At 46.6% G+C, this 27,819-nt stretch overlaps 1 protein-coding gene across 1 annotated transcript; it reads left to right on the top strand.

The window, feature by feature from the left end:
* The first annotated feature begins 4,315 nt into the window (after positions 1 to 4,315).
* On the top strand, positions 4,316 to 27,127 carry LOC120838628 (oxysterol-binding protein-related protein 9-like). Its single transcript, XM_040208626.2, has 11 exons — positions 4,316 to 4,477; positions 5,809 to 5,845; positions 5,909 to 5,958; positions 10,773 to 11,001; positions 15,634 to 15,845; positions 17,201 to 17,375; positions 17,976 to 18,072; positions 21,275 to 21,400; positions 23,481 to 23,569; positions 23,648 to 23,756; positions 26,855 to 27,127. The coding sequence occupies exons 1-11, from the start codon at positions 4,372 to 4,374 to the stop codon at positions 26,936 to 26,938; spliced, it is 1,314 nt and encodes a 437-aa protein (XP_040064560.2). The 5' UTR covers positions 4,316 to 4,371; the 3' UTR covers positions 26,939 to 27,127.
* Positions 27,128 to 27,819: the final 692 nt, after the last annotated feature.

The raw sequence follows: 27,819 nt of genomic DNA, 5'->3' as shown, positions 1-27,819 counted from the left end.
CGATCACAACGTTCAGGTTGTTGGACACCGATGCAGGAGCGTCGTTGTGATGCGTGGGGTCGGGAGAGTGGGAGCGCTCCGTCGTTCTTGGAGGCTCTTTACGTCGGTTGTCTTCGGCAACTTTACCTCCAGGGGTTGCCGCGCCTAGTTTCCCCGGTGAGGAACGAGGGGTGACAGGCTTTCACGTCGGGGTCGGTGCATCGGCGAAGCTGGACGTCGGGGCGATGGCGACCGGAACTCTCGGCGGGACGCAGGCTCGGGGGACTGGGGTCGTCGCAGGTACTCGTCGATCTCCCGAGGGCGTTCACCATACCGGGGGCGCGGGTCGTTTGGGTGGAATCCGCGCAGCCCGAGTCGTCGGTATGGGCATCGGCGGTACACATGGTCGGCTTCCCCGCAGTGGTAGCAGAGCGGGCGTCGGTCGGCCGTTCGCCACACATCGGTCTTCCGGGGTACACGGGGCTCCTGGCTGGCGTACTGGGGCTGGTCGTCGCGGCGTCGGTCGTGCTGCGGTGCAGGAGACTGGCGTCGGGGCGGCGCGACATAGGCGCGAGGAGGAGGCGGTGGCCGTCGGGCCACTGCGGCGTAGGTCACGGTAGGCTCCTCGGGTGCAGCTACGTTGGCAGGAGCCTCCAGTTGAATTGCCCGCTGAACCTCGTCGCGGACAACTTCGGCTATTGACACCGAAGCCGGCTGGTGGGTAGCAGATTTCCTCCCGGACGACGTCCCGGATGATCTCACGAATGCTGGAGATGCTGGAGCCAAGGTCGCAAGCGGACGGCGGAACCCCGCTGACGCCGGGTAGCCTCTGGTAGTGGCTGGCTCGGGCTTGCAGTGCACGCTCAATGTTCGTCGCCTCGGTTACAAATTCTTGAATCGTCGTCGGTGGGTTGCGTACGAGGCCACCGAAAATGTCGTCCTTCACGCCGCGCATCAGGATACGCAGCTTCTTTTCCTCGGTGGACTGAGGGTCGGCGCGGCTGCTCAGGCGGAGGACGTCTTCAACGAAGCTGGTTACCGTTTCGTTGGGCCCTTGAGTTCGTACTTGAAGGAGGTCTTCCGTTCGCTGTCGTCGTGTCTGGTTCGTGAATGTCTCCTTCAGGCCAGCGATACAGGTGTCCCACGACGTAAGCGACGCCTCGTGGTTCTCGAACCACTGCCTCGCGGTACCCTCCAAGGAGAAGTAGAGGTTTTGGAGGCGCTGCTCAGTGGTCCATCCATTATGGCGTGCTACACGTTCGTCGTGCAGGAGCCAGTCCTCTACGTCTTCGTGGGTCTCGCCATGGAAGGTCGTCGGGGTTCGCTGGGCAACAGGCAGGTAGACGACGGCGGCGGCGGTCGGGGACTGCGATTGCTGGTCGTCCATCGTCGGCCTCGTAGGCTGCCTGGTCCTGGGTGGCAGAAGTCCGTATTCCGGGTGTAGACCTTGGGTGCGGCGACTGGTCCGAGTTTCAGGTTCCGGGTTGAGTGGTCTTGTCACAGGGCTTGGAATCGGGCTTGCACTGCGGGCCCTGGGAGGGGAACGCTGCACGGGCATGCGATACCCCGCACCTCCACCAAAATGTCACGGGTGGTGACCAAAAGAAAACAGGAAATAAACAGGGAGAAATAAACGTTTAATGTGGCGAACTTGTGCCAAAACAAAAAGAGAATAGAAAATAATAACAAAGCGTCGCGAGCGTCGAGGTCGGCGAGACAGCAGAGTCGAGCGCTGGGGCGAAAACTGACTCCGGCTTGCCCGCGGAGCCGCTTTTGTACACACGTTGGCTTCTGGAGCATTCGACGCAGAAGGTTCGACGCGTAGAACATTCTGACCTTGAATCAGCTAGACGGTTCTCGATTTCACCAGAACATCACATAACAGTGTTAACAAAAATGCATAGCCGCGGCCAGGAATCGAACCCTGGCCCTTCGCGTGGGAGGCAAGCGCGATAACCGTTAGGCTACGGCCGCGCTGCCTACTTGGCGCGCGGCAATATTATACCAGCATGTAAATATTTTTCTAGCCATCGTTATTAAACTTTGCCAAAATAGAACCGAACAAAAAGTGGCAATATATCACGGAATACAAGCCTAAGCAATTTCGTCAACAGCTAATTCTCAATTGTCGGGAATTCGCTATAAAAGGTCATGAGGAGAAAAAAATATTATGATTCCAGCAGAGTGTTCAGTTTCACCTGTCAGTGGTCAAGGCTATGAAAATGACTGTGTGTCAGTTGAATAATGAAGGAAACACAAGCCTGAAACAAACTTGTCGAAACCCTGATACTAAATGTCTTCAGTAAATGGCTTCCCTAACTCAAAAAAAAAAACCTAATATATTGTATAGTTTTACAAAGCGGGCATACTAAAGTGTAAAGCCCGATATCTGAACCCCATGATTATACACAATATGTACGCAGGACATGTAGCAAACCGCCAGTTGTGTTTTATATCTCTAAATTAATTGTACGAGACTGCGACACTATGTTTTGCTTCCTTTCAATTTCATGTTATTCCCAAAACCACGCGTTGTCTGCCCGTGTACATGTCCGTCGTCATTCCCTTTTTGAATAGAGTTTTAATTTTCCTAAGGCTAGATAGTGTTCTGAAAACTGACCTTCGATAATATCGATAGTCGACCAAAACCCAACTATCGATAGTACTACCGATTGCACTATTCATAGTACTATCGATAGTCAATTATCAATAATACTATCAAGGGGACTATCGATATTACTATAAATAGTCCACTATCGATAGTTTTTGACACTATCGATGGTTAGAAGAAGAAAAAAGAAATATCTAAAGTACAGCAAGTTAATTTTTCGATAGTTTTGCACGACTAGCCACGGTCCGTGCCAGGAAGACGGCTAGCGAACACACGAGTGCCACTTGCGTGTCTTGGAAAGTGCGATTCTGCACACGAGTGTTTGATCGACAAATCAAAATACAATTCCAATCTTTTTTTTTTCTTAGGCGCCCGTTTCCGGCTTGAGCGGCGTTGCCGTCGGCGTCGGCGTCGGCGTCGCCGTCAGCGGCGGCGTAACCGCGCGGTGCATTGTGGGTAAATTTTCCCGCTAAATTTAGCGGGAAAATTTTCCCGCTAAATCTAGCGGAAAAATTTCCCCGCTTAATCTAGCGGAAAAATTTCTCCGCTAAATATAGCGGAAAAATTCCCTCTAAATCTAGCGGAAACATTTCCCCGCTAAATCTAGCGGAAAAAATTTCCCCGCTGAATCTAGCGGAAAAATTTCCCCGCTGAATTTAGCGGAAAAGTTTTCCCGCTAAATGTAGCTGAAAGATTTCCCCGCTAAATGTAGCGGAAAAATTTCCCCGCTAAATCTAGCGGAACAATTTCCCCGCTAAATATAGCGGAAAAGTTTGCCTGCTAAATCTGGCGGAAAAATTTCTTCGCTAAATCTAGCGGAAACATTTCCCCGCTAATTTTAGCGGAAAAATTTGCCCACTAAATCTAGCGGAAAAATTTCCCCCTCTAATTCTAGCGGAAAACTTTTCCCGCTAAATCTACCGTAAAAACTTCCTCGCTAAATCTAGCGGAAAGTTTCCCCGCTAAATCTAGCGGAAAGTTTCCCCGCTAAATCTAGCGGAAAATTTTCCCGCTAAACCTAGCGGAAAATTTTCCCGCTAAATCTAGCGGAAAAATTTCCCCGCTAATTCTAGCGGAAAAATTTTCCCGCTAAATCGGGCGGAAAAATTTCCCCGCTAAATCTAGTGAAAAAATTTCCCACTAAATCTACCGTAAAAACTTCCACGCTAAATCTAGCGGAAAGTTTCCCCGCTAAATCTAGCGGAAAAAATTCATCTAGCGGAAAAATTTCCCGCTAAATCTAGCAGAAAAATTTTTCTGGGGGGTCACGTGACCTGGGGGTCACGCGACACCGCCCCCCAAGGTAAACATGACCCCCCCCCCCCCCCCCCCCCCCCCCCGAGAACAGGTGACCCTCAATACCCTTGCCTCCTGCTCCTCAAGAGCTGCGCTCTAATTCTGCGTTACAGGGAGTTGTAAACGGCTTTCATTTTTTTATACGTATACATTTAGGAACCATATTCTGATATGGCTTCTGGATGTACGTACATTTTCCAAGCTCCGAAAGCTACGTAATACGCATTATCTTGTTTCCATCAGTCAGCAGTTTCCATCGCTGCTGACTTCTGAACAACAGTTCATTTTTCCCATTCGCCCAAGGACTCGCCGTGGACCCGCTGTCGCTGTTTGGACCTCGGCTTCCTCCGGCGACCCCCGAAGGGTCCGCTCTGCTCAAACCCGTCTCGATGACCACCCTACGAGGCCCGGGGCGCTACGCGTCCACTGCCGGAGCCTCGTCGACGGACGCAGGCAGCAGCCACGGCGTCCTACGTCTGCCCAGGATGCTCAGGCTCGCGGAATCGCACGCCAACTACTCGGCGCCCTCGGTGTCGAACAGCACCGAATCGACGGCCCAGTTCTTCACCGCCGACAGCCGCCGGAACCAGCGTGAGTCGTGCTTATCCCTTCTTCCTATACTCCAGTGTCCAAAAGTTTGCCCCGAGAGATAAAAAATGGGAAAGAATAATCCAGGCTCTTGTGAAGAGAGGGGCTGAGCATCAAACGATATCTTTGCTTTTTGCAGCACTCTAGGTATCGGTGTTGTTCTTTGAGCTTCGTGACTGTGCATTTCTGACGTTCTTGCACTACGGTACGTGTAAAGGTTTCTAAAAGAACGGAGTCTCCCGAAAAGCGCAGCGCTCCTACTGTGCCATGGCATCAGCGTAGACAAACATGGCGGCGCCTATGGAACAGAGCAGACACTGGTCTACATAAACCAGCTCATGTCTCTGACGTCACGCCGCTGCGGTGGCGCTGCTGTCGGCTCTGCGCATGCGCAGATGCTTCGCCTCTGGCTATTCTAGTTTCTGCGCGCACGCAGTGCCCGGTGTGGGCAAACTCGGGCTTGTTTGTAAACAGGGTGTTGGTCGATAGGGACTGACAGCTTACGCAGGGTTCTGACCACCTTAGTATCACTCCGCAACCAATGACGCTGTGGCATTAGCCAATAAGAGTGCCGAAGAAGAAATTAGGAAGCAAGAAACGCAGTGCGCGGCTTATAATGTTCGCTTTCCGATTTCGGGACGTGCGCGTGACGTCAGTTCACGTGTTAGTAATTTTTCCCGCTTAATTTAGAGGGGAAATTAACACGGAGACGGACGGGAGGACGGACCAAATTGTGTGATTCGGAGGTTCGATTAAAAAGAATTTCGCGCTTTAAGAAATGAGAGTATCGGCACTTCGGTCGCCGATGATCTGGGACGGCTCATGATGCTCGATGCAGGGCGAGCGCAATTGGCGATAATCACGATTCGAAATTTCGACTTCCTCATCTTTAGATACAGCGTCGAGAAGCTTAAGCGATATCGTTTTTTTTTTTTTTTCCTTCTTTTTTCACAAACTCGACGTTTGATTAAGCAACGGTCTGTTGAAAGCCGCCTGTTCCCGAAGCGTCCGTCACCATTCTGGGGCCTTCCAGGGGTCCTAAACTGAACAACGGAACTAAAGGAGCGGTACGTCGCCACCCGTCAGGCGCGGCGCCGACCATTCGTTGCGGACGGCGATGTCCAGGTCCGTTCGTCCCGCTGTCCAACTTAGGGCCCCAGGACATTCTTTGTCCGGTTTTCTCCAACAGGCTTCCGCTACCCTGCGTGTTCCGTTTAAAAGTCTTTCTAACTTACCATTCTACGTTCTCTCTGCCTCTCGCATATTCCCGCACATGGCGCCCTCCTTCGAGCGCTTCGAGTGGAATAATCCAATGAACGGAATTGCACGTGCAGGCCCCTCTCGTCAGACAGAGTCCTCCAACACGTTGTGGTTGGTGAGCACGTCCTGGGGTCGAAAGAGAGCCTGAGACGAGCTTTCTTTTGTCGCCGCCAGGGAAACCGGTGCGGGCTCCAAGAGTTCCGGTCAAAGCTCGCCACCGTCCTGTGAGTGGCGTCCTCAAACGCTCGTTCATTTGTCTTTTATTTCTCAGAGATGCGCCAAAAATGGTGTTATTTTGCGCTCTTTCGCTATTCGTTGATGACACTGAAGTCGAGAAAGAATCGCAGCACAACCGGCTTGGGCTAAACGGTTTATCGGACTGCTCGTTCTTTCGGACTCGCGATTCACCCATGACCCTCGTCTTCTTCTCGCTCCAGATTAAATGTCTCATGCCAATGGTGTTCATTGTTAGATTTTCAAGAATGTTTGTTGAAACGTTTGTTGGGAACCTAGTTTTTGTACGTGTGCACTGAGGTCAACTATGGTCACTGACAAGATCAAAACGGCGCCTTCTTTAGAAGCCCCGACCTCCAGCATGCCCTCGTTGCCTACCAGCGCGCTATGGAATGCGCAAGCATTCTCGAAGCTCACGAGACATTAAAGTGTTATCGAAGGAGCGAAGATCGCGCTGAAAGCGGGGCAACTAAACGACCTTCCTGCCGTTTTCATCCTGTAAGTTACTATAGCAGTACTATTACGTACCCAGCTACGTTTCTTTTTTTGTTCGTTTTATATCTCGGTTGCTAATTCGTATTTGTGCCAACAAGTGTCGTTAGTATGTTTTAAACAACGTTTGTAAAGGTCATTTTCGTTTTTCGGGGTCTTGCTTAGTTGACGTTTTACAATGCAATGCTTTGTTTATGTCTGCTTCGTTGTGTTTTGGGGGTCGAACGCAATTAAGCAATTTTTAGTAGTTTCCCCCCCCCCCCCCCCCCTTGTCCTCTAAGATAATTATATTTCTTGGTTTGAAAGTAAAATGCATTGTTCTATTATGTTAATCAGTGTCTCCGAGACGTAATAGAAGAATGAAAATTTCAGAGGCAACCATACTCCGTTTCACATCATGCTGTACCGCAGCGAAGGCTAGAAGCGCGAGCTCATGGCGTTCGAGAGCTTGTGCCGCCGAGATGTGCCCTAGTTCAAGGAGCTCGAGATTGTAGACTTTCCTGCGGTACATCATAAGGTGGGATAGAGTATATGGATGTACTACGTTGCGCGGCACATAGCGCGAACACTACTACTACTACTAAGCGTTGTTATGTTGGAAGAGAATAAAAAGGGGGGCGCGACATCGCCGCCTTCTCGTCTTTTACCTCGAAAAGGTATTGGCGGATGCTAAACATTTATTGCTTAGTTTGTATCTCCCAGCAATAGCTTATCCCAACAATAGTAGTTTTGATTACCCCCTTTAGCGATCCAAATAGAAAATCAGAAAAAAGATCGGCGATTGCTTGATCATGCTAACAGTGTCAGTACCGCGAAGCTGGCTTTCCCGCACGCTTGGGAGCCAGCGGCCAAGCACGCTTTACAGGCGGGTAGTCGGTCGTCGAAGAAAATGTTCACCGCACATTGGTCTGTGGGATAAATGCTTTACACCCACGTAGTGTGGAACAAAACTAAATCAGTTGTCATTGGGTTGTGCGGAGGTCGCGTGCGCGCTTCTGCAAATTGAGTTGCGCAATTGGTTGCGGTAACGTTAACTTTGTTCGCTATGGGGGAAAGTATTTGTGAAGTCAATGAATAGTTTCTGAGATCGCCGGACCGGGCGGAACAAAATATACGTTATAGTGAAGCATTTACCCAATCACCTCGGTTCTCAAACAATGTCAAACTTGCAATCGTCTGATTCTGGAGACAGTGTATTTGCTTCTTACACAATGCATTTATTCCTTCGATAATCTCTTCCTTCGTTACACAGTGCCGAAAAGGGGCGCAAGTTGCCATAGTCGGTAGCAGGCTAAGAATGCACTAGAATAGGCTTCTCAAACGCGCGGCCCACGGGCCGCATGCGGCCTGTGACTCGCTGGAACGTGTCCCGGCGGCACCCGGCTACGATTCCCGGTTCCCATGCCTCGAACACTAGAATTAGCATGCGCCAAAGTGATCTCATCTCGTCGATTCATTTTCGCTCGAAAAGTAGTTCTCCTCTATTAACGTATTCACATAGTTTATGCTTATCTGTGTTTATTTGCCCTGTGTTTCGCTTTATTTCTTGCCTCCCTGCTTTTTGTAATGTACAACAATGCCGGTACTAGGCTGCAAGGGCCAGCTATTCAGCTATATATATATATATATATAGCCAGCTATATATATATATATATCAGAGGACGCCGGCCAAATCGCTCCCGCGAAAACTACTCATCGCAACGGAAAAAGGCTTGTGGCGTTTTGGTCCTGGTCCAGGGGCCCAATTAGGAATTATTAAAGTCCGGAATAATTAAGTTGTTAATTATTTTTGCGTAATTAACTTTTTTTAATATTGTGTTTAATGGCATGGTTTAAATCAGAAAATTGCTCAGTACCATCGAAAAACACTAAATCAACAAAGTGCAGAACGATAGAAGGCACGCGAAGCATTTTACAGCTGTCTAAAAAACCGCACAAATTCGACTGGGTTTTAAGTTTCGGTTTCCTATCGGAGCGCATCTCGGCCCCGGCGGCACCGCGCCCCGTGGAGAGATACTGCAACCAGACTCTGCTGCGTCGCGCGATGACGGCGCAGCAGAGGTTGGTTGCACTATTTATTATTATTCGTCGCTCCAATCTTTGTGAAAATCCCCAAACATGCCTCCGCAAACAACTGTGACCTAAATTGCGGATTTTTTTTTTTTTTAGTCGACTATGTTTAATATTGTTTTTAAAATAATACCACATGTAGAACCTTTCATTGCCTTCCAAATTAAGCAAATTTTTTGTTTTTATCTTGTACGAGTACTGAGAAATACATTATGAAACAGAGAGAGGTTTCAATTTTCGTTCAATTTCAGCACGCTGTATAAAAAAGAAAAACATTTCTATTTTTTTTTTTCTTTTTCTCGCGTCGCGTTCTCTTCACACCCTTCTTTTAGCCAGAATACAATCCGTTAGAGGGATTGGCCTTGGTTTTGAGTTTTAAGCCTCTAAATATGCTAAAAAAAAAAGAGCAAATGCCTATGGTGGGTTTGGACGATTTTCGTGTGTGGCGTTTTTGAACCACTCTCAATCTCAAAGTATTCAAAAGAGAACTTGTATATTTTTTTATTGTAATATATATGCAAGTCGGTAAAACAAAATTTCAACTACTATTTATTATTCATCAATCCAATCTTTGTAAAAGTCTCCAAACATGCCTCCGCGAACAACCGTGACCTAAACTGCGGATTTTTTTTTAGTCGACTATGTTTAGTTTTGTTTTTAAAACAATACCACGGGTAGAACCTTTCATTGCCTTACACATTATGTAAAGTTTGTGTCTTAATCTCGTACGAGTACTGAAAAATAAATTAGAAAACAGAGAAGGTTTTCACTTTTTGTTCAATTTCAGCACGCCGCATAAAAAAAGAAACATTTTCAATTTTTTTCTTTTTTGCGTCGCGTTTTTTTTACGTTCTTTTTTTACCCAGAATACATTCCGTTAGAGGTATATGCGCTGGTTTTGAGTTTTAAGCCTCTAAATATGCTAAAAATGATCCTGTTCTGTTATCAACATGAATTTCGCATTAAAAATATAAAATTTCGCATTTAAAAATCCAGGTTTCCAATAGGAAGTGTATTTTACTCTAATGTTTTACATTATTATACTTTGATATTTCTAACGTAGTATAGATTATGTAGCGCATAGAGTTTAGGCCCTGCGCGCTACGTAATCCTATGCGGAAATCGTCTGAAGGGCCCGCTTTCGGCAGTTGCGATTTTACAGTGTTTAGGCGTTTGGAATTGCAAACTTGTTACTATACGCCTAACGACACTGATGTCTTTGATAGAGTATTTATTCAACGTCCCTTAGATTATTATAATAAAGAATAAGATATACAGCTATAACCCATAAACACACCATCAGAATTTGTTATTTTTTAGCATATTTAGAGGCTCAAAAACTGAAAACTAGTGCAAACTCCTCTAACAGAACATTTGCTGGCAACCTGAAAAAAAAAAAAAAATGCGACGCAAAAAACATTTTTTAAAAAGTCTTTTTTTTTTTCTTTACAGCGTGTTGAAATTGAACAAAAAGTGAAAACCTTCTCTGTTTAAATTTTTTTTTTATTGGCTAAGACCCCACTTGCAGTAGGGTCTGAGCTAGTAAAAACAAATAGCCCTGTTATTAAAACAAAATAAACGTGAATGTCTATTGTTCAACATTATTCTTGATACGTAATCGAAAGAGGTGTAATTTAGAAGCTCTTCCAAAGATATAACTGAGCTAGTTTCATTGGCTGGCATCACTTTAACTCAAATAGTATGCAATGTTCGTAATGTTAAGTCACTTACACTGACTTCAATATTTTATATAGGTTACTACTTTACGCCTCTGGTTCCGGATTACACTTAGCTTCGGGATTCTCTGTCCTCGCTAACAATAGCGAGTTTTAGTAAACCGCGTTTCCCCCTCCGCTAGGTCCCTCCGCTACCCGGAACTCTATAGCCAAGGCCATCGGCGCGCAGGCGCAGTGGCGGTTTCTTCGTAGCGGAGGGTTAGCGGAGGGGGAAACACGATCTACTAAAACTCCCTAATAACGTAAAGTTCCTGATGGACTTCGCGCATCTCACGAAAACCGACATCTTTTGAAGCGCCGACTGAAAGACAGTGCAGGTTTCAGGCAGCGAATGGAAGCACATAGCAGCGTAATGAACTCAAATACGCCATTTGGTGCCCGTCAATTGTACTTCGTCGTGCGTGATATTTGTCGATACTCGTAAAATATCGAGACACTTTACGAGAGCGTATTGTGAAGAGCCGACGTCGACATGACCGCGGGCACTTCCGTGCCGTTGCTCGCAGGGCACTCGGAAGGCAGCCACTCATTCAAGACTTCCGAGGAGTCCCCCGATCCGGCGACCGCAACGCGAAAGCGGGCCCCCGGTCCCGCACAGGACCTGCGTGAGCTGTGCTCGCCGCTGGGCTTCGGAGTGAGCATGCTTAAGCTAGACTATCCGCTACCCCTGCTCCAGCCCCGCTCGCTTCTCGAAGCCATGACAGACCTGTTCGCCTGCCCGGAGCTCTTCGTCAGGTGCGTCGATCGTAAGAGACCATCTTCGAAAATTGCCGGTCCAGGAGGTTCTGGTATGAAAATACGTGAGCACGTGCTCGAGTGAGCGCGGGCACTCCCTCGAATAAGGCAGCCACACTTCGTTTCACTTTAAGTCCAGACGCAGCCAAATCTACGATCTGATGGGATCAATCAGACAGCGTCAAAAGGACACAATCATAGTGTTCGTCATGTTTCTGTGCGTCTTCTATCATCGCTAAATAATCATAAACAAAAGGCCTAACGACTTTTGCTTTTTACGCTGCTTTATTGGTGCCATTACCATGTACCACCGGCTCCGTTTGGAATTAAGCTGAAACGAAGTATAAATCCCGCTGGCTCCATTGAGCTGCAGTGACTTAAATTGGATTGTGACCGACCTTTCTGCCCCCAAGTTCGTTCAAAGACGCTCCTTCCTCATCTTTCCGAATGCGCGCGTTGTTTCATCATGTGAATGCTCGAACCCTGTTTTTCGCCAGGTGACGCCAGTTATTTCTAAAACGGTGTATAGTGCTGTGCGCATGTTTAGAGAACGGGGTTCGCCCTACGCGCTCCGAGCTGAGCTGCGTCAACACACTGGGTCACCGATCCCTGCTACGCTAGCTCTCGATAAGAGACGCCACTTTGCATACCACACGTTATCTTGCAGTTATCACAATTTCATCCACCCGCTTTCAACGGCTCTTCGCTGATTAGCCTTGCACGTGTTTCCCACCGTGACGCACTAACACTCTGTCGCACTGCGAGTCAAAGTGAAATAGGGTTGATGACCTGTTTTAAAAGTGCCTTCCTTCTTCAGCGTAAATGAATACCCTTTCCTTGCCCAAAAATGCAGCAGAAGTGGGAGCCCCTATTATCCCAAAAAACAAAACCTTATATAAAAAATAATGAAAGACGTTTACAGATCTTTGTAATGCGAAATTAGAGCGCGGCTCGAGGTATCTTATATTGCGATGTACCGTGACGGGAGGGTACGCAGGAGGAGAAGGGAGGGTACCAAGGAGGAGGAGGAGGGGAGGGTATGGAGAAGGAGGAGGGGGTACGGAGGACCTCCCCTCCATAACCTCCCCTCCTCCCAGTTTCCCTGCTAAATTTAGCTGGAAAATTTAAGTCACAGACCTAAACGCCAATTCAATTTCCCGCTAAATTTAGCGGGGAATTGAATTGATGCATAGGTCTGTGGCGACCCATAATGCAACGCACGCGGTTACGCCGACGGCGACGCCGCGAAACGCGGGAACGAGCACCTAAAAGCTGCGCTCTAAAACAAGCATGCGTCTTACTTGCAAAACGTAACGTCAAGTCTACTCTAGTCACGTCTAGGTGCATCCTGTACATCATGACAAAGGTAAGCCATGTGCAGTGAGCGACACTATTAGCGCGAGCATGGCATTGAAACTCTTGCGTTTCATTTCTAAAGGGCAATGGCGGGCATCAAAATTTACCACTTAGGTCACTGCGACAAATGACTACTTTCTATCACACTTCTAGTTTTAATGACAGCCATTTAATGCTGAAACAAAAACATAAGAAAATAAGAACGACGATCGCTCGTTTGCATTAGCAATGTCACGCAGTGTTCGTCATGTCTGGGTAACGGTGAAGGGCTAAAGGCAAGACACTCTGTGGAAATGTCAAAGCTGTTTCTCTCACAGGAGAGCTAATATACGGCCACTCACACAGAGTGCGCGATGTCACAGATGTAATGGAATCGTGATATTAACTTAACAAGAGTTATGACTTCAAACTTTAGAAATTCTTTGGGTGTGCACTGGTAACAACCATCAAAAGTGGATAATAGGGGTGTGCTATCGACCACCCTCCTACGCGTCATCATTTGTTAAAGCCTTGCATGATTCATTAAATGACATTAAGGTGCGTTATCCCAGTTCACCTATTTTCCTTTTGGGTGACTTTAATTATCCTTCTATTGTTTGGTCTGAATCTATAGTTGCAACGACTTTATGTTCTGAATGCAAAGACTTTGTCTCCCTGTGTCTAGATTTTAATTTAACTCAGCTAGTCACGAAACCCACGCGAGTGACCACATTGATAGCAAATGTCTTGGATCTTGTTCTAACAACTCATCCTGATATTGTTTCCCCGATAATACACCTCGCAGGACTTAGTGATCATTCCATATTGCATTTTGATGTTAAAGCAGCAGTGCCTAAGCCATCAACTCTCACAAAGCAAATTCGTAATTATGCTAAACTGACTTCATCAAAATTAATCATGACCTCGAAGCTTTCTTTGATGTGTTTTTAGCAGGTTTCTCGAGCCGGTCAGTAGAAGAAAATTGGCAACTTTACAAGACCAAAGTACACATGCTTATCAATCAGCATATTCCACTCAGAACAGCCTTTGAAAACTCACAGTCACCCTGGTTTACTAGGGCCCTAAAACGCCTCTCCAATAAGAAAAAGCGTTTATTTCGCGCTGCAAAATTCAGCACATGTGAACGTCGCTGGTCGAGCTATCGCACTGCTGCTGAAGTGTATAAAAGAGCAATTGAAGACACCAAATTAGATTTTTTCACACGCAGCTTACCAGCAATGTTGATAAGTAACCCTAAACAATTTCGGAACATTATGAACAAAAAATCCCATTCTTCAATCTCACCAATGTCTTCAAGTGGTGAAAGTATGCCTAGCGAAGTCTGCGCAAATGTATTGAATTGCGTTTTCATTGATTCTTTTTCCAGTGATAGACGCCTTGATACCCCACTGCTGGTTAGCACTGATTACCTGCCGATGGATTCGATTCCTCTTGATTATGTTGGAGTGATTTCAAATATAGAAAATCTCAGATTGTCCTCCTCAACAGGAGTGGATGGTATCAATTCAAAATTCCTCAAGAATACTAAATTTTACTCATCCATAATATTAACTATGTTGTTCGAACAGTCAATCAAAGATGCCGTTCTTCCTCTCGACTGGAAGATAGGGAAGGTGGTACCTATACTCAAAGCTAGTAACAATCATTCTGCTCATAATTACCACCCAATGTCAATAACCAGCATACCTAGCAAACTACTTGAGCATGTCATCTTCTCCCACATTGTCAACTTTTTAGAGTCTAACAATTTTTTCAGCCCTTCCCAGCATGGATTTAGAAAGACATTTTCATGTGAAACTCAGCTTCTCTCTTTCACCCATGACCTCCATTGCATTTTAGATCGAGGATCCCAGGCAGACTGCATTTTCCTAGACTTTGCAAAAGCGTTCGATAAAGTGTCTCATAAACTTCTGATTCTGAAACTTTCCAAGCTTAACTTAGATCCTAACATACTTGCATGGATTCAATCTTTTCTGTCTGATCGCTCGCAATTTGTTACTGTCAATAATAGTAACTCATCTCTTGTGTCTGTTACTTCCGGGGTTCCTCAGGGATCTGTTCTAGGGCCATTGCTATTTTTAATTTATATTAACGATCTTCCGGTGAACATCTCCTGGTCTATGTGTCTGTTTGCTGACGACTGTGTCCTTTATCGTGAAATAATAGATAATCATGACACCAGTGTTCTACAGTCCGACATTAACACTATCATCGAGTGGAGTGATTTATGGTCAATGAGCCTTAACGCTAACAAATGTAAGTCTATGCGTGTATCTCGACAATCTTCTGACAATCCTAACTATTTTCTTGATCAGGTTTATATGGAACCGGTGTCGTCTTATAAATACCTCGGCGTGCACATAACATCTGACATTTCATGGAAGAATCATATTCAGTATGTTTCCTCTAACGCTAACCGAATGTTAGGTTATGTTAAACGAAATTTTTCATTAGCTCCAGTTGCACTAAAGTTGACCCTTTATAAAACATTAATTCGTCCAAGGTTGGAATACGCAGCCTCTGTTCAGGTTTATATGGAGCCGGTGTCGTCTTATAAATACCTCGGCGTGCACATAACATCTGACCTTTCATGGAAGAATCATATTCAGTATGTTTCCTCTAACGCTAACCGAATGTTAGGTTATGTTAAACGAAATTTTTCATTAGCTCCAGTTGCACTAAAGTTGACCCTTTATAAAACATTAATTCGTCCAAGGTTGGAATATGCAGCCTCTGTCTGGGATCCTGGACAAGTCACCCTCATCACTGCATTGGAAGCGATTCAAAACAGATCAGCTCGTTTTATCCTTTCTAACTACCAAAACACTGCTAGCGTGACTGCCATGAAAGCTGCTCTATCATTGCCGCCTTCAGCTTTGCGTCGTAGCATTTCTCGCCTTTCTTTATTCCATAAGATTTATTTTCACAATTCTATCCTGCGCGACAAATTAATATCCCGTCCTTTTTACGTTTCTTCTCGCAACAATCACAATCACAAGGTTGGTATTCCAATTTCTAACACAACAACATTTCATTCATCGTTCGTCCCTCGTACATCACGAGAATGGAACCACCTTCCCGGGACAATTGCCACCATCACGGACTCTGACCTTTTCAAAACTGCAATTACTAATCTTTTATTTGTTGAGTGTGTTTAACTTATTTCTAGGCTTGTTTTCCTTTTCTGTATTTTGTTTGCTCTCCCCCTCTGTAATGCCTCTAGCCTTGAGGGAAAATTAAATAAATAAATAAATAAAAAATATTTCAACCACGCAGGATTCCCGCTTCGACCAGGGCATCGGAGCGGATGCTGCAGGTCCTGCGCTGGTACATGGCGGGCATCTACTGCATCAAGAAGGACGACGGCGTCACCAAACCTTTCTACCCCATTCTGGGAGAGATCTTCTGCTGCTCCTGGACTATGCGCCGATCCGATGGCCCCACTGACCTCGTTTTCTTCGCAGAACAGGTCTCGGTGAGCTCCCCCGGTGAGTCTTCACGGTTCGAGACGAGCATATCTAGACCTGCCGAGATGGTCACGAGAAAGTAAACACTGCGCGTAAGACTGCACGTAGACCGAAAACTCGTGCTACAGAACCCAGGGATCCTGTACTCAATCCCTACCCCTGCCCGTTTCGATCTGGACGAGCATCGTTCCAGCGTGCGGTTGTGCATCACTACTGCGGGGTGCACGTTGAAGACCCGAGGCTAGCGGTGGCTCTGCACTCGCTAAATTTCTAACCCACAGCGGAGACACCGTGACTCCCATTGGGGACGACCATAGCTTCCTCTATGCTCATAAAGCCTGGCAGTTCGAGGACGGAGTCATAGAGTGCCCGGTCGCAGATTTGGAGCGCGAGGATCTGGTACCACAGAGCATTTCTTGGGGGACCTGGACGTCAGCGCAGAGCTTTTGCAGCGGCGAGGATCCAGAACATGGTTTTCAAAGCCAACGAGAAACGAAGCGGTAGCGCGAGGAACGCGAGGAGCACGAGCGGACATTCCATCGCTCGGGAGAAGTGTGTTTCGGCGTCTCGCCGCAGCGGGGCGCCCATCACGTGGCTCTCCTCTCATCCGTTGTCTGCCGCTCTACCTTTTCAATTTCGGCGGCCGCTTCTCGTGGCGATCTGCCAGGCTTTGTCAGTATAGAGGAGGCTATGGGCCGACTAATTTCCTGCTGTCTCAACATACAGACAACGCAATTGTACACACATATGTAGTCGCACGGGCAAACGTTTAAATTTACGTTGCCGTCCCAGATCAACCTATTTGGCTATAGACAGGGTACGAATCGGCGTATAGTCACATTGCGCAGACACGCCGAAGCTGTCGCCCTAAAACTCGGAATTCTAAATTTGTAATCATGGTACACCAAACCTCTGAATTTAACGGTTGAACTAGGTTGCCGTAGATAAATTAACTAAGCTACCTGCCGTGTCGATAAGGTGCTACATGGAAGCTGGTGCAGCTTCCATGTGGCACCTTCATCGTATGCAGATTCTTGCGACAACTGACGGGGTGTCACGTGTAGAGAGCCGGTACGTTCCAAGCAGAGCAGGGAATTTTCTGGCGGTGGGATCGTGAGGCCCACTACAATGCCTGGCGCACAAAACGGAATAAACACGTGAAAATCTCGACAAGGACTTTCACTTATCTTAGAGCACGCTTGGCCAGCTTCGACAAAAACACGTTTGGTCACGCATATAGGTATAACAAAGCGAGCTTGAGACCACAACTTCAGATATACTTGTTAGTATTTTTTGCTTGCTCTATTGTTATTTTCTAAGCTGCGCGCATGACTGGTTTAGTGAAAGGGCTGGCCGCTGTGCTCGTACTCTTCAAGTGACCTGCGTGTACGCGGAGTACCGGCCCAGTGGCATCTCGCTGATGGTGCAGCTACGTCCCGAAGCCTTCTCTGTGGGTTCCTACCTCCAGTTGCGTGCGCGAGGCAAAGCCAGCCTCTACTTGGTCGAATACGCCGAGGAATACGACGTCGAGCTCCCTGCCGGCTGTGTTCGGTGAGCAAACAAAGAAATCGCGCGCTGGAAGCGAATTTCCCGTCTTTATTTTGAGATTCTCGAGAAGGTAGTCCCGGCAAGTGGTAATTTAAGCATTCTTCGGTTTGAACTGAAGGCACACTTCTTTAGAGCAAAAGCCTGAAGATACTGTTTCACAGAACGTCCGGACGATACTTCAGGGCCGGCTTGCTAGAAACAGCGTCTAAGCTGAGAGTGGGGCACCGTGGATTGGGGGAAGGAAAGCACTGCCACAGGCCAGCGCACGAACAGAGCGGGTCTCAAATCGCGTCTCAAGACGCTCGCGCACCCGAGCCTTTGCAGTGCTTTCTTTCACGCAGTTTAATCTGAGACGCTGTCCTAGCAAGCCTGCCCAGATTCAGAATGAAAGTGATCATAGCTACCTGAAAAGCTCGTATCTCTCGGAACAACTGCTCTGCCCATCAAAAAAACAATTTTGCGCCCACAGCTATTTCGCAAGGGCCCTAAATACGTAATTAAGAATACATCCTATTAATGATGACTCCGATTAGCTTATAATAGAGTTTCCTTAAATTCCCTTATATTAGAACACCAACGAGAAACTCCCGCTCATAACCGCAGCGACGTTAACGGCAAGCCCTGGTTCGAGCTCTGCGGCACGGTCACGCTGTCCTGTCGGACTACGGGCTTTCGAGCTGTCATCAAGTTTCTGGCTAAGGTACGCCTGGAGTCTTTAACACGAACAATAATAGAACTGCGCAGAATATGTACAAGTTTCTTCCCGATCGATCGAAGAAGAAAGTAGAGCGGAGTTTCATTCGGGGCGCGTGCTAGAGTATACACTCCGTGCGACGCGACTGGCGCGCCGCCGCGCGGCCGGTACTGAAAGTAGGCAGTGAGAACCCCAGAGAAAACGAAACCGAAACCACGCCGCGTTGAAGTCGGAGCGGTGCGGTTGCGCTGGGTTCACAGCATGAAGTGCTGCCTGTGCTGGGCCATTAAGTGCTTTAATAGTTCTGCGTTGTATCTCGTGCGGACAAAGTTTCGCAGTTTTTCACCTCGCCGATGTTTTGTGGGACAGCGACAACGATGGAGCCGTGCCGTACGACGCGAGAAATTTGGTCTCCCGATCATGTCTGCCACTGTGTCGGCACGGCTGACATATTCTACACTGCCGCTTTGCGCTCTGCGTTTGTTTTCGTACCAGTAACGCCTACATGTGTCAGCGCCGATGGGACGAACTGAAATGCCATCCCAAACTCGCGGTTATGCGGTGCCAATTTCGTTGGAGGAATGCCCTCCAAAGAAGTTTCGTTCCCATCGTACGTGTCAATATTTTCGGACAAGTATGGCACGCAATCTCTACTTCACGAAGAAAGATTTGAACGGTAAAAAAGTGACAAATATAAATCTAAAGAAAACAACAATGAAACTCGAAATCACTAAAGAATCGATGTTTGAGTATGGAAGTTTATGTGGTGAGCTTTCTTTCTTGGTCAGCCTCCTTTTGGATGTGGGAACGCTGACACCCCGAGTTCTGTCGACAACATTTTTTTTCTCGGCTTTAGAGCCACCTATTGCAAAGTGGTTCGAACTGGAAGTACCGTCCGCTGGTCCCTTCTTACCTGTAAAGTGTGCACCTCCTACGATGAGTGGTATTATATTGACAGCCTTTGACGATCAAAGCCAGTTCCCATTTAGTTACGCCGCACAAACTAAATTTCCACCTGGTTTCGCTATGCCAACTCTTTTTGGTACAGTAAGTGTTGTGTCAAGTGACAGTCATGTCAAAGTACCTGTGTGCCGAAAATCAGCACCTCGCACAGCGGGTTATTACACAACAGCTGACCGCAAAAGCCCTTGACGGCCAAACCGTGTGTTGGCCGACAACTTTGTTTTCTCGGCTTCGTAACCACCTTTCGTAAAGTGGTTTCAATTGGAAATACAGTCTACTAGTCACTTTCTACCACTAAAGTCTCCACCTCCCACGACCAGTGGTATTCTCTTGACAGCCTTTTCATGGTCGAAAACGGTTCCCATTGAGTTACGCCGACCAAACCGAATGTTCACCAGGTTTCCCTACGCCCCCTTTTTTTGTACAATAAGTGCTGTGTCATGTTACTATCAAGTCGAAGCACCTGCGTGCCCAAATCTGCACTTTGCACAGCCTGCTATAACACAACAATTCGGGTCCAATATTGGATATCCCGTACAGCTTTATTTCTTTATTCGTTAGAAACCTAACTTTCACACCAGCTGTCTTAATGAAACTGGGCACATTTCGTGCACAAACTTAGTGAACATCTCACTCGCCTCCAAATATTATTGTTCCAGCAGTCCTACGTTTGCAGCGACGAGCGAAATAAATTTGCTACTCAGAGCAATTATGGTGGCGGCCGTCCTGCTTTTCGGAAAATGGCTCTAACTCGTTTTTCGGCCGCAACTAGAGAAATTACCTATAAGAAGGACCCAAACTCAATATATAAGAAGTGGAGAACAGCTAGATGCCGTTCTTAGGTTTGCCCCAGCACTCATGCAGCGCCACCATTAACGTATCGGTTTAAAAAGCAAAAGTTTCGTCCGTGCGCGCTTCCGCCGCCACAGCTTGGCATGCGAAAAGGCGCCGCAGGCTGCTGAGCGCGCCTCACTGTCGAACGCCAGCTCCTCCGCTAGCGGCGCTGCGCGCGTTTTTCAAAGCGCCCCCTATAGTTCCCGCACGGAGTGTAGAGTATAGTCGGCACCAAAATGAGCCTACTCGTCGTAACGCCGGCTGAAGCGGCAAATATCCCGCATGTGGCGCCGCTGTCGCGATAAGCCGCTGAGAGCGAGGCTGGATTGGACTGCTGCGATTTCATACATGGGGCAGGCTGGTAGAAGTGATAAGTCCCGTGTCTAGGGTCAACCTCACGCCTTTCGTTGCATGGTCGGCTGTTGGTTTGGATACATCACCACACCATTCCTGTTTTATTTTGTTATTTTTCTTGCGCGGCTTATCATTACTACCAACCTCCGCCGTTGATGAAATCGCAGCAGTCCGTTCCAGCCTCGCTCTCAACAGCTTATCGCGACAGGGGCTCCCCATGCGAGATTTTTGCAACTCTGGCCCTCGTTCCGTCGAGACAGCTCATTTTGATGCCGACTGTACACCGTTCCCCTCGGAATGCAGAGTATACCGCAATTAGAGGCGTAGCCAGGAATTTTTTTCGAGGGGAAGGGAGGAGTCGAGGCGACTGGGATGTGTATGACTTGGGGGGGGGGGGCTGGATTTCGGGGGGGGGGGGGGGGGGGGGGAACTGAAGCTCCATAAGCTCCCCCCCCCCCCCCCCCCCCCCGGTTATGCCACTGAGCGCAATGACGTATGTCTTTTACAGATGGCTAGCAGGGAAAGCAAGCTTTATATATTCAGAAAACAAACAACGACGCTGTGTGTGGCAGGGCGTTGGAGTATATCGCCTGAAAACCATACGGGACAACTTGCCCGCAGAGGTCCGGATCAAAACGGGTTTACGTGAGCTCGTCGGAGCGGGGAAAATGAATATGAAGTTGCGCTGCGTAACAGTTACCCACCATTCCATACTGGCCATAGTGGAAGACAGCACACGCAATAAAAATTGCATGTGCTGTCTTCGGAACACAGAAAATAAAAACTCGGTGGCTTCTCGATTTGCGAATCAGTTGTCGACGATAAATTAATTGCGGATGTAATCGCCTGTATGCAAGAATAAACTCTCGCACCCATAACATTAAACATTATTAAGGTTTTCTCATTATTGATCAACTACCATTTAGGCAACCGAAGTCATTCCTAAAACACTTCCAGCAACGACACAGCGCTGAACACAACCCAGCTGGAGTACTGTACTTCCCGCATTCTTCTTTAACTTAACCCCGCAATTTGGAGTTGTGTGATCTTTTCGTAGCCCTATCAGCCCGAAGGACATCGTCACTGTGTCCAAATCGAGGTCTTCAATCCCGTGGCCCCGAGGCCCTTCCTGCGCATCGAGGGCGTCTGGACGGAGTGCTTGATCGCCACTTGGGCGTCCGGGGTAAGTAGCCCAAGCATATACTCACTCACACGATGAGAACGGCAGGGAGGTCTTTGAGCTGCCCCTCCTTCAGCGCAAGCCAGAGGTGGAAGTAATGAAATTATTCTAATCAAATTATAGTGACGAAATCACCTTTTTGCAATAGTGAGTAACGTAATGCATTACCATTCTGTGCACTCAGTATTTTAGCAATGTATGAATTCTCCTGGGGCGATAGTGCTAATAGAAATACTGTAGAACTTTTTGGGGGTTTCAGGTGTATTTTTAATTTTTAAGGAACATAAAAAAAAAAGATTTTTATTTAAAAAAATAGAAACTGCTTAAGCAACATTAGGAATGGGGGGGGGGGGGGCAAGTGAAGTATGTGAAGAAAATACTCACTGTGGTGACTCATGGACAGGCTTGAAGAATAAAAAGCCCTTCGTTGGTTAGAAGCGTGCAAAAGTTAGTGGGGGAGCACTCAAACACACAAGAAAGTAAAAATTACAATTGATGCGGAAATGACACTTCAGGGAAGCAACTTTGTTCCCGAAGCAGCTATGACACCTCTATTGGGAGGTTTGCCTCCCGAAGATGACGAGCAAGCTGTACATTTTGCTTCGCAGAAAAGAATCTACTGTTCAAGAGGCGAATAATATAGTTGCAGGAATAGAGGCTGCAGATAAAAGGTTTCAGCATACGGCAACCCCCAAGACATTTGGTGGATTGTAAGAATAAAATGATGTTTTTTGTTTTTTTCTTTTTTAACACTTTTACAGTTGTTTTAAAAAATGAAGCCGGTATATATTTCACCCATCCAAAACGACCAGACACAGTGAAGAATGGAATCATCTATATTTCTGGAATAACCCCGAATATTGTCCGCCATGATGTATTTAATTTACATAAGCCTTTGGAACTTCTCTTTCTTCGGGATCAGTTTCGCTATGCTTTGGACCTGGCGAGGCTCACTTTAAACAGCGGCTTATATAAATTAAATATTTATAATGTAAAAAAAATTATCTGCAAGAAAGTGTTAATTGCTTTTTTTTAGTATAAGGAGATAAAAAGTAATTCGAAAGTAATGTCATTACCTTTAAGAAGTAATTTGTAATTATTACTTTTTCTGTTGTGCTAATTTTCTAATAATTTAATTGTATTTAGCCGTTTCAGGTAAAGTAATTACACAAGTAATTTAATTACAAAATAAAAGTAATTTGCATTCATGTGCTAGTAGATTTTGAGTTCAAAGCGAATTGTGGTTTTGGCTGAATATTTTCGAATTGAATATAAAATAGTATGTCAATTTCTTTTACTACTGCGCACCATGCTTAAAGGAAAATTCAGCTGAACTCGTGAAGGTTGTTCCCGACCTTTCACTTGTCCACTTCTAAGCTCAATTAAGTTTATTATAACTATTTTAACTGTGGCATGTAAACGAGATTTGTTGCAAGGGGATTTATAAATCAAGGATATTTATAAATCTGCTTGCTGTATGGAAACATCCTTATAATTCAACTTCGACAAAAAACAAAAAAAAACATGAATAATGAATGAGAGCTGTCAAGACATTGCTGCCTAAATTAAGTGGAATCTCGTTAATTGAAACCAACATGCAGGTCCCGTCCTATCTGTTTCTAGGGAGACAACGCCCGGTAATTCAAACATTGCATTATTCACTCGTTTTGGTCCCCCTTGGGTTCAAATTAACGAGATTCCACATTCCGTTGAGTGCGCTTCTCACCGCGCAGCTGTGCACTGGGGAGAAGCAATACCCGCAGAGATCGCGGGTATTGCTTCCCCGCAGTGCACGCGTGCACTTCTCACCGCGCAATTCACCTCGAAGCGAATATCGAATAGCGTATTATTCGAAACTACTGTTCGAAAATTCGCATATTCGCACAACACTGTGGCTACCTCCGGCGCGGGCTTTCTAATCGCCGTCTCGTGAGCCACGAGCGTGCATGTCAGGTCAAAGCACGACGCAAGGCGACGAGGGCGTGCAGGAGGCCGGGCATCGGCAAGAGACGCCCCGCCGTGCTCATCCTGGCAGTGACACTGACAAAACTCGAACTCGGGACTGACTAAACACGTGGCGCAGGAAAGGGACATGTTTCTAGACTGCCGGCTCTTGAACGAGGAGCGCAGGGCTCCGAAACCGACATCCGACAGTTCCATGGACTCCAGGAGGCAAGCGCTGTCTGGGTGTAAACTAACATACCGGGTATAATGCACCACTTTGCGACCCCTTGCAAACTTTCCTCGCAGGATCTGGAAGGATGTCAAGCGTGCATTGAATAAATTAAATTACGACGAGGCCCACCGAGGGATGAACCTATTGGCCACGACTACGCTCGACAGATATTACGAGCCCCTGGTGAGAAAGTTTGTCCCTTCTGTATGGCTAAAAAAAAAAAAAGAAAAGACTGCCATAGAAGCACAAAAAAACAGGGGTTGGTTAGAACTCGTTGGCGACTGACATCTGGAAGCGATTGGGCTATGATTCCAAGAGACTTTCAAACGAAAGGTTGAGATCTAGTCTTAATGACGTTCAGATAAGGCGGGGAAAAATGAGACTAAAATCTGCAAACCGATGCTATATATATATTTTTATTGCGAATCGAGAAGAAACTTTACCGAAATCTTCTTTGGAGCCTTGGCACTGCAGTCGCCAAAAATGGCTAGACTCGAGTTAGCAGAACTACAAGCTATTTATTGATAATAAAAAGTAACACACGTCTCATTTTGCTTCAACCCCCGGGGCAAAACGAGACAGCCAGTGGGGCAAAATGAGACAACCTGTGAAAAATTAAAGACAGACCGGTTCTCGCACTCGGAACATTTGAAGAATACTTTGGGGTCCCCAATGCAATCCTTGTGGGTCCACTATCCGCACACCATGCATTGGATCCACGCAAAACGGGCTGCTGTTTTGCTCCATACTTGTACGCACATGCAGACCAGGCTCTGCCAGCCACGTTGGCGCTCGTCGCGCGGTTTTTTGAACCCCCCCTCCCCCCTCCCCGCTTCACAGGCTTATTCAGTGAACGAAGCGGCTACAGGCTATCTCCTTCACCTGAATAATCATCGTCCTCATTTTTATTTATTTCGCAGTAACTGTATACTATCCTCTGCACATCATTACCCTAAAAAAAAAAAAAGTCTTCTTTGTTTATGCATACGCATGACAACCTCTCATCTTTTCTTCTTTTTTTGCTGGTCGGAATGAACCTATGGTTCAGATAAGAATTTACTTTTCAAAGCACTTGCTCTTTACATTCCTTGAATTAATTTGCGTGGTTGTGGAGTGCATACTTAGGTACCCCGAAGGCTTTGGCTGCAGCACGAATATGCTGACGCAGTTGATGCACATTTTGAAGTGTCTTCGTCAAGTTATTTTCGCACTATAAAGCCCAGTGTTTTTTTCTTTCTTTTTTTTTTTTTTTTTTTGTACGTTTAAACCATACTAGAAAAAGAAAAACAGCTAGAGCTTAGGAACAAACACCAAGCCTGCTAAAATTCAGTTTTTGTCTGTTGATGGCGAAATTTTCACATTTTGCCCCTTGCATATAGTTCTTATTTTGGCCATTTTATAGTCATAACCATAGAGACTTAACGCAATAAAGCTTTATTCGCAGTTAGCTAATAAAACAGAAAAAGGAAAAAAATTACCTATAGTCTTTTTGTTTTTTGTTTTTTCGAAATCAGCTGCATCTTTAGAGAATGCCAGTGGAGGATTTCACCGCATTTCGGCAGTTCGTCAACCCATGAGCAATAACTGCACAATTTTTTTCGCCAACGTCTTTCCACCAATTGCAGCAGATTCTTTATGAAGTAAAGCCGACAAGCGCGAGCCGATGTCGGCAAAGTGTTAAATTAATCGCATTGCAAGATTCGAATACAGGTGGCGCTAAATGTCACATTTTGCCCCGCTTTACCTTGCCCGTGTACTTGTCCATTGCGCCTCCTTTATAAATGATAAATTAGAGCAAAACACAGACACCTTGCAAGCTGTTGAATATACCATCTCCGCTCCGCGAGTGCGGCTACCGGACGGCAGTCTCGCATCTCGAACAATCGCGTTTCTGGAGCGTTGCGGAGGCTGGCGGCAGCGTGCTGAAGGCGCGTTTTCTACTCGTCCGTCGTCATTCGCTGAAGAAGTTCTTTAAAACCCTGTGTAAGCCGCGAGACTTGCCGCTGAGAACACGTGGAAATTTTTACGGAAGCGCAGTGCCGCAGGAAAAAGATACAACTCGTCGAATGCAAGTTTCGCTGGTCTCGTGGCACCATCAAAGCTTCCTTGGCACACCGAAGTGCTGAGTCTCTGTGCCTTCGTACACTTGGATACCGATCAAGAATCGACGCCGCATCAAAGTTTTGAAGGTGTGTCGCGAGTAGATGTCTAGATCATATATATATATATATATATATATATCGGCCACAGAGTTATGGATCGTCCAGCTTTTCCGGCGAGTTGCTGCGATAAAAAGGGGAAGAAGGGGGGGGGGGGGGGGGGGGGGGTACGTGCTCTTATGCACTATTAACCATGGCTATGTTCAAAATCTACTCTAATGGACCACATGGCAGCACAAATAGAGCAACGCTGTGGAGCAAGGAGGGTTTTCGAAGGCAAAACTACAAGACGGCGAGAATGGAAATTATTGAAGCACGGCCCATACGGTCGTGCGCAATATGTTGACCAATCACAATTAGGCGAGCCGCGCTCAAACTTGATGTTACGTTTGGTAATGAGCTAGACCACTGATCAGTGATGAGGAGCTGCTGCGAGCGGTATTCTGTAAACAGTCGAACGACGAAAAAAAGACATACCTTTCACCCTCTTCCGTCGCCACTGGACGCTGGATCAAGCTCGTTTCTGGATCGCAAGTGCCGCAAGTTACAAACAGTCATTAGATTAAAGCAAGACGCTGATCCACAGGCACATACGGCTTCTCGTACATTGCACTCGCAAAAGAGATCCACACAGCGTCAATTCTTGATCGGTATCCAAGCGTGCGAAGGCATAGAGACGCAGCATTTCGGCGTGCCAAGGAAGCTTTGATTGCCGCGCGAGACCAGCGAAACTTGCTTTCCATGAGTTGTGGCTTTTTCCTGCGGTACTGCATTTTAGTGAAACTTTCCACGTGCTCTCAACGGCAAGTCTCACGGCTTACACGGGGTTTTGAGAAACTTCTTCGGCGAATGACGACGAACCAGTAGAAAACGCGTCTTCAGCACGCTGCCGCCAGACACCGCAACGCTCCAAAAACTCTATTTTTCGAGATGCAAGATGGCTGTCCGGTAGCTACACTCGCGCTGCAGCGACCAAGCGGGGATACGGGATTCAGCAATTGTCATAGAGATCTGTGGTTGAATATAATCTCTGCACCACGAAGTAACCCTCCACCATGACGCACGCATTAGACTCAATACTGCTGAGCCAAGACTGTGACGTGCATCCTCCGCATGTTTCAGATGTTCAAGAGGACTGGCAATGGCTATGCATTCAAGCATGACATCAGGGACGAAAGATCTGACCCCACATCTGTAGGCCATTAAAATGAGCCTTCCAATTCTATTGTCTCAACAAGGCAGTTCCCTGCTGGGTGCTGTGTGAAGATAACTATTGATAGCTCTACAATAACCTCCAACAAGCATTGAAATATTAAAACACCATTTAAACATGTCCATTACCGCCAACACGAAGAATAAAACGTGGAGGGTACGGCATGTCCATTGGCTGCACCTGAAATATCTAGCTGTTTTCTTTTTTTCTCCTGTTTTTGTGATGAGGTAAATATTCATTACTCTGTTTTCAAGCGTGTTAGAATTGTGCAGTATGGGTGTTTTTTAAGTATACACTGCATATAAGCTTTTTGGTGAGTGATGAGACAAGCGACAACGACCTGCTTTGCTGTCGGTCAGTCAATCGTGCGACGAGGCAAACCGCATAAAGCGATGGGAGCAAGCGACCAAGGCAATGAGCAATGTTTTCTAGAAATCTAAAAACCGAGTGATGTGACAAGCAACAGGGAGAAATCTTTCTTGCACATCGCCGATTTTCGTCGTTGTCACTCGTCTCGTTGCTTGTTAAATCGCTGCGGTTCAGCCTTTATTCAATATTTCCATTTAATTCTCTAAGAATTTGTGAGGCCTGTTTAAAATTTTGTTTCTGAATATATACTGTTTTTTTTTTGTGTTCTGCCGAGCAAAGTGGTATCACTTTGGCAGAACAAAGAGGATGACATGAGCTATGATCACGTGGGAATTGGAAGACATTCGCCATTTCGGAATTAAGGAGTGCAAGTGAAGGAGGGAAAATGAAGCACGGTGAAAGGGAGAGATCACGCATGCGATGAAGCTCCACCCCCAAAACTGCTCCTCGATCCGGAGCAAACCACATCTCAGCAGCGACTTCCACGTTCATGGGAACATGTGTG

This window comes from Ixodes scapularis, unplaced genomic scaffold, assembly GCF_016920785.2.
Source record: "Ixodes scapularis isolate PalLabHiFi unplaced genomic scaffold, ASM1692078v2 PGA_scaffold2__306_contigs__length_199485367, whole genome shotgun sequence".
Classification (NCBI taxonomy): domain Eukaryota; kingdom Metazoa; phylum Arthropoda; class Arachnida; order Ixodida; family Ixodidae; genus Ixodes; species Ixodes scapularis.
Note: the sequence above shows the minus strand (reverse complement) of the source record. Positions and strands in the feature narration are given on the sequence as shown.

Coding starts and splice junctions, on each gene's coding strand:
- LOC120838628 (XM_040208626.2), top strand. CDS start 4,372: ATGCTCAGGCTCGCGGAATCGCACGCCAACTACTCGGCGCCCTCGGTG. Junction 5,846..5,908: donor GAGTCCTCCAACACGTTGTG/GTTGGTGAGCAC, acceptor TGTCGCCGCCAG/GGAAACCGGTGCGGGCTCCA. Junction 21,401..23,480: donor TCGCCACTTGGGCGTCCGGG/GTAAGTAGCCCA, acceptor CACGTGGCGCAG/GAAAGGGACATGTTTCTAGA.